This window comes from Arachis ipaensis, chromosome B07 (assembly GCF_000816755.2).
Source record: "Arachis ipaensis cultivar K30076 chromosome B07, Araip1.1, whole genome shotgun sequence".
NCBI lineage: Eukaryota > Viridiplantae > Streptophyta > Magnoliopsida > Fabales > Fabaceae > Arachis > Arachis ipaensis.
This window is the reverse complement of record NC_029791.2, coordinates 109,106,634-109,114,111: the sequence shown is the minus strand read 5'-3', so window position 1 is coordinate 109,114,111 and position 7,478 is coordinate 109,106,634. Positions and strand designations below refer to the sequence as shown.

The following is a 7,478-nucleotide window of genomic DNA, read 5'->3' as shown; positions in this document are numbered from 1 at the left end:
GTAATATTCAACTAAAATAAATTATATTATTAAATTACTAAACTAAAAAAATTAAATTAATAAATAAATAATGATAAAAAAACAATAAATTTTAATATCTCACCATTTTTCATTTCAATTTGGGAAAATACAGTGTTTATATGTATAATTGTATATCAAGAAGCTCATACATTATGATGCACCAATTAACATAGAGCGTAATCATCATAAAGGAGAGTAATATCTTCAATTTCGAACCAACACCATGGACTTCGAAAACCTCCTCTCCCAACCAGCCATATTCACCATGGCTCTGCTATTCTTCTCTCTCTTTGCTCTTTCATTTCAATCAAAAAGGCACATCCACAAAGCCGGAGCAAGAAAAGCACCACCAGAAGCTGGTGGAGCATGGCCGCTAATTGGACACCTCCACCTCTTAGGTGGCCAACAGCCACCGCACGTCACCTTGGGCAACATGGCCGACAAATATGGACCCATCTTCACCATACGCATAGGCCGCAAGAATTTATTAGTCGTGAGCAACAGCGAGATAGCTAAAGAGTGCTTCACTGTGAACGACAAAGCTTTCGCTGGCCGCCCTAAAATGATAGCCTATGAAATTCTAGGTTACGACTATGCCATATTTTCGTTCAAATCCTATGGCCCCAGTTGGCGTAACCTCCGCAAGATGGCCATCTTGGAAGTCCTCTCCGGCCACAAGATACATATGAACAGTCACGTGATGTTATCGGAGGTGAAAACCGCAATGAACGATAGTTACAATAATAGCAACAACAAGAGTATGGCGGTTACGGAGATGGATAAATGGTTTGGCGAGATTAGCCTAAACGTGATGTTCAGGTTGGTGGTGGGAAAGCGTTTCACCGGTCACAGTGAAGAGAACGAACGAATCCGGAAAGCGCTGAGGGATTTCTTTGATCTCGGTGCGTCGTTTGTGGTTGCTGATTCAATTCCGTGGTTGAGATGGTTGGATTTGGATGGGGGAGAGAAGGCCATGAAGAAAACGGCGAAAGAGTTGGATGAATTTGTTCAGAACTGGTTAGAAGAACACAGACTTAGCAGAAATCATGGCGCAGAGCGTGATTACATGGACAAGCTTATTTCCAGTTTCGATCAAGGCTTCGGCGGTCACGACGTTGATACTCTAATCAAAGCTGCATGTCTGGTAGGCTGATCATGGTTTGGTTAAATTAACCTGTTTTTAGATTAGTCAAAAATATAATTTGATTAATTAATCAAATTGGTTTTATGTGATAAAATTAGTTATTAATTGATTAAAAAATTTAAAAATTATTTTTTAGTGAATTATAAAAATAAAAATCAATTTTAAAAAATAATCAATTTTTTAAAAAAATTGATTTTTTTTACATAAAAAAATTAGATTTAAAAAAAATAAAAAATTTGTGTTTAACTGATTAAAAATTGATTTTATTAATAATAATCAGTGGCTAAGAAAATGGGGGTTGAATCTTAGTACCTTTTTGCTGAGTATTACTTTTTGCCTTTAAAAAATAGCTTCAGGAGATTTTTCTGCTTTTTGTCTCATAACCGTCAAGAGACATTTTCATTTTGCCTCGTAACCAGTCAGGAGATGTTTTTCGATTTTGTCTCCTATGCAACAGAAACTGAAATGGAGTAGAAGAGAAAGAGAGAATCACACCAAGAAGTATCCTGGTTCAGCTGCTAAGTACAATGCAGCCTACATCCAGTCTCCATCACAATAGTGACGGAATTGCACTATAATCATCCGATTACACACACCAATTCTCCCTAGGAACTACCCTTCCTAATCGGGACAAGTCCAGAATCTATACCCAAAACTGAACTTGACTTGGTCACCTACCAAGCTTTCAACTGCTAAGTGCTAACCCAACTTGTAAGGGGATTTCCACAGAATCATGATACACAACACATAGATATACAAAGGACCTCTAGGACACCCATGGCTTTTTCTTTAATTTTGTACCCTCTGCCTTTTACCTCTCATTGGTTTTTTCTTACAAACCTCACACTATTTGCCTTTTTCACTATGAGACTCAGACAGACAAAACTAAAAAAAAAAGAATACAGAATGAAACACATTGAAGGAGAAGAACTTCTGTTAGCTTGGGTAGCTATGAGAACTCTGTGCTTACTCTCCTTACTTTAAGCCTTGGCCGTTCACCTTTATTATAGAAGGGGAAGCTTCCAAGGTTGAAACCGGTTGAACCAAGCCACCTTCTTCTTCTTCAACCATCAAAACTGGTTCGGACAGAGAGAAGAGAGAGGGAACCAAAAGCAAAATCAACATGCAATTACCTCTCTCTCATCCCTTCTCATCAAGCTTCATCAATCTGAGCCTTCCATCTTGACTTGGTCCCCAAGAAGGATTTCTGACCCTTGATGAACTCTTGATCCTTGACAGCTCCATCTGTTCCATTTTTGCTTCTTTCTCCACATAGCCTCTGTAGCTACTTTCTGTGATGGATGAACAAAAGTGGAAACGCGCCTCACCTTAGAAATCTTCTTCTCTGATTGAATCGTATTGCTTTTACTTTAGGCATGGAGATCTTGAAGCTTCTTTACCACATCTTGCCTTTAGTGGAAAAAAATCCTAGCCACGTCATACTGTAGATCTTCTTTTTGCAAGGGTCATCATCACCTTAGCTGCTTGCTTCTTCCTAGCTTCTCTGCTTCTACCTCTGATAGCTTCTTCCATCTTCTTTTCCTGATGGAAGTGACACACGAAAACAAGAGAGAGAAGAGAGAAAAGAAAAAGAAAACTTTGGAAGTAATGAGTGAAATTAAAATAAATTAAAATCAATTAAAACCCACTTCCCATCCTTTATGCATAGTAACGTGTGAAGCATTGAAAGCTATCAAATCAATATAAACTTTCTCTTTCCTGTTACCAATGCAATTAAACCAAGTTAATTGAATTTGAATTCCACCAAAAAAGAGAGTAGGTAGTCGAACCACTTCTCTTTCCTTTCTTTTTCTTTTTAAATTTCGGACCATGATGATGTTGGTTTTTCAATACAATGGTTTTGGGCTGCTCCATAATTTCTTGGTCCAATCAACATAAGAATAATTCAGTCACAATGTTAAAAAAAAAAATTTCTTTGTACCAAAGGCTAAATATTTTGTCAATATTTTGGGCTTTTTGTTGCTTATGCCCAATGATCAAAATTCTACATACAAAACAGAAATTATTAATGAAATAATTTTGAAGCTAAAATCAAATTAACAATTCCTAATAATAATTTTTAACAATGTTTGATCATCATAATAATTTGAAGTTTCCAAACTCAACAATCTCCCCCTTAATGACAAACATTATTAAAAATAAATTGAAAAAGGTTAAGGATTAAGAGAACTCCCTTGAGAATTTTGAATCCTCCCCCTTTTCATTTGTCACATAGCTCTTCCTTAATGTATGCAATTTTCCAGTGGAGGCATTACCTGTAACATGCTTAAAACAAGCTTAATACAGTTTCAAAATAAAGTATAATGTATTCAACATAAGGAACATTAATAAAATGTTAAATAACTTAATTTTTGAGCAGATGTATAATGATAATCAAAACTTGATTTGTTATCTTTTAGATAGCTTTCTGCTCACTAAGATAAACATAAAGTATGCCTGAGTACTTTCTGAGTACATTGCAACAAATAACTAAGACTCAACATATTTTGTATCAAGATGTTCAAAATATTTCCTGCCAAACATTTCATTCAAGCAAAAATATCCAGCATCATAAAAAAAATAAAAAAAAATTGGCAGGCAATAATCATTAGAAAACCGATATCAGAGTAGAGTATCATTAGATCAGTCCCTTTTCTACTTTCCTCCCCCTTTTATCATCAAGAGGGAAACCTGCAAAATAGTTAGAAAACCAGCATGATGAATATACAAAATATTTGATTAACAAAACAAAGGAGTTCAAAGTAGACGAGTACAGTTATCCAACAGTTCACAAGACACTAAAATAAAAGAACAATTAAAAGAACAGAGTTCAAAGGTGTGAGTAGCAAAGAGCACATCAAGCATCAGAGAGATTGATATCTGAGCCAAGGGAATCATCTTCTTCATCCGAATCAGCCATGTCTTTTTCCAGGCTTTTGAGCAACAAATTGATTCTCTCATTTCACTTAGTCCAGGCTTTTTCATTTTCATATGCTTGTTTTCTGGCCTCTTTGAAATATTTGATCATCAGATTGGACATATGAGAGAACTCATTCAACACATCTTTGACAGATTCGGATATTTTGAAAGATTTAGAGGGATGATATTCAATTTCGCTATCAAATTCCATTGAGCTTTTTCCCTTTTTATTTTTCATGGATTCAGGAACTCCACCACCCTTTATGGTAGAACCCTATTTTCTACAGGCTCATTGATTAGATCAACATGAAAATATTCAAAGATGCATGTCAGAAAAATTCTATAAGGTAATTTAGCCTTCTTATCGCTGCGAACACAGTCCCACATGTGTCGCACCATGATATATGCAAAAGAGATAGATGCAGAATTAAGAATGGCAAATAAAACCAAAGTATCACANTCTGGGACATCAAAATGTGGTTGATGATGCATGAAGTAGCGCTCTCACAGGGCCGAGAGCTTTGTGTGTTAGAGTAGTTTCATCAAGAGCTGAAAAATTCTCACAAACCCGAGACAAAGCAGTCTGAAGAGAAATCCCAACCTGGGAGTCCCATTTGCCGGATATATATGCTCTTGCACCTTCATCTTCATACCCTAAGGCAGCACTAACAGCCTCTCTGTTCAAAGTCAGATGCACCTTTTTGACATAAGAATGTAAAGCTCCATCATGGTACATCATGTTTGCATAAAACTCGCGAATCAGATTTGGGTAGACCGACTTGCGAATCTTAAACAGAGGAGTCCATTTGAGGTTATCAAAGAGTGTAGAAAAATCAATACCCTTGTCAGACAGATTCTCCAGATTGACAACATATGAGGCACACAAATGGCGGTTCACTAAAACTTGAGAATGAAACTCAAATGCAACACAAGATGTGAACCGAGCAGGATCAAAGTGAGAATGATTCTTACTGAACTTATTTTTAAAGTCTAGTGAGTCCAAGTTTGGTGGCTCTTGAGTGTTGTGGAGGATGTAGCGCTTCGGACGCTGAGAAGGAGCAGTTCGGCCAGAAGGATGGGGAGTTGAGCACCAAGGAGGGGAAGGTGGAGGTGAGGACAGAGACTCTTCTTCTTCCTCAGGCATTGGCCCCTTTTCTTTTGCATCTTTCTTGCGTGAAGAGGTTCTTTGAGCAATTACCTTCCTTCTCATGGAGCCGGTTGAGTGAGAAGAGGGAGAAGAAGATGAGTGTATATGAATATGGGTGTGAGTTTGAGGAGCATATGAAGGTTTTTTGGCAGAGGGGGTTCGGTTGCTTTTTCTAGGAGCCAACTTCTTTTTCATGATGAAAAAGGATGAAGAAGAGAGTGAGAAGATGAAGAGATGGTCGAATAAATTGGAAGGTGGGAAGGGGTTATATCTACATTAAATGCTGAGTGGAGAGAGGATCATTTAAAATAATGGACATTAATGAAGCGGTTATCAATCAAGGAAAATTTAAAATTAAAAAGTAACTGAAAGATCTTTTCCTTGAAACATGGGAGAGAATAAGGGAGAAGATTTGATTTGACATGAACTCCCTCTATAAAGATATGATGTGATAGCCTCCCAAAAATTATTTTAATGAAAATATGATGAAAAAACTAAAAATGGGCCAGAGTCATGGAGCGGGTCCAAAAGAGTATGGTTGGGCTCAAGTTTAGTGACACCCAGGATCAGTCTCCCCCTGCTTCATGGCTTATTTAGCATAAACCCAGATTTGTCTCCTTACTTCCTATGAGACAAAAACAAACAAAATCATTAAAATCACAAATTTTTAATAGAATTCAACTCTAACATTCCCAAATTGTTCCTTAATGAACAGAACCTATCTTCACACAAAGGTTTTGTGAAAATATCAGCCAGTTGCTTTTCGGATTTCACTCATGGCTTTTTCTTTAATTTTGTACCTCTGCCTTTTACCTCTCACTGCCTTTTTCTTACAAACCTCACATTGTTTGCCTTTTTTACCATGAGACTCAGACAGACAAAACTAAAGAAAAGAATACAAAATGAAACACATTGAAGGAAAAGAACTTCTGTTAGCTTGGGTAGCTATGAGAACTCTGTGCTTACTCTCCTTGCTTCAAGCTTTGGCCGTTCACCCTTATTATAGAAGGGGAAGCTTCCAAGGTTGAAACTGGTTGAACCAAGCCACCTTCTTCTTCTTCAACCATCAAAACCGGTTCGGACAGAGAGAAAAGAGAGGGAACCGAAAGCAAAATCAACATGCAATTACCTCTCTCTCATCCCTTCTCATCAAGCTTCATCAATCTGAGCCTTCCATCTTGACTTGGTCTCCAAGAAGGATTTCTGACCCTTGATGAACTCTTGATCCTTAACAGCTCCATCTGTTCCATTTTTGCTTCTTCCTCCACATAGCTTCTGTAGCTACCTTCTGTGATGGATGAACAAAAGTGGAAACGAGTCTCACCTCAGAGATCTTCTTCTTTGACCGAATCGGATTATTTTTACTTTAGGCATAGGGATCTTGAAGCTTCTTCACCACATCTTACTTTTAGTGGGAAAAAGCCATGCCACGCCATACTGTAGATCTTCTTTTTGCAAAGGCCATCATTACCTTGGCCGCTTGCTTCTTCCTAGCTTTTTTGCTTCTACCTTTGATAGCTTCTTCCATCTTCTTTTCCTGATGGAAGTGACACACGAAAACAAGAGAGAGAAGAAAAAGAAAACTTTGGAAGTAATGAATGAAATTAAAATTAATTAAAATCAATTAAAACCCACTTCCCATCCTTTATGCATAGTAACGTGTGAGGCATTGAAAGCTATCAAATCAATGTAAACTTTCTCTTTCCTGTTACTAATGCAATTAAACCAAGTTAATTGAATTTGAATTCCACCAAAAGAGAGAGTAGGTAACCAAACCACTTCTCTTTCCTTTCTTTTGCTTTTTAAATTCGGACCATGATGATGCTGGTTTTTCAACACAATGGTTTTGGACTGCTCCATAATTTCCTGGCCTAATCAACATAAGAATAATTCAGCCACAATGTTAAAAAAAATATTTTTGTACCGAAGGCCAAATGTTTTCTCAATATTTTGGGCTTTTTGTTGCTTATGCCCAATGATCAAAATTCTACATACAAAACAGAAATTATTAATGAAATAATTTTGAAGCTAAAATCAAATTAACAATTCCTAATAATAATTTTTAACAATATTTGATCATCATAATAATTTGAAGTTTTCCAAACTCAACATATTTTAATCGGTTAAAAATCGATTTTTATAAAAAACTCGATTAACCAATTTAAAAATAAGAATTGTATAAAATTTACTTTTGATTTTGGTTAATCGGTTAAAAACTAATTTTTAAAATTTGATTTTAATTAACTA

At 36.4% G+C, this 7,478-nt stretch overlaps 1 protein-coding gene across 1 annotated transcript in view; it reads left to right on the top strand.

Annotated features, from left to right (window-relative positions):
- The window catches only part of LOC107610176 (cytochrome P450 CYP82D47), an 8,572-nt gene continuing 1,249 nt past the window's right edge, over positions 156–7,478 (top strand). The window contains exon 1 of the mRNA XM_016312274.2: positions 156–1,165. Within this exon, the coding sequence (XP_016167760.1) occupies positions 245–1,165 (921 nt within the window). The 5' untranslated portion in view covers positions 156–244. The remainder of the gene's footprint in view (positions 1,166–7,478) is intronic.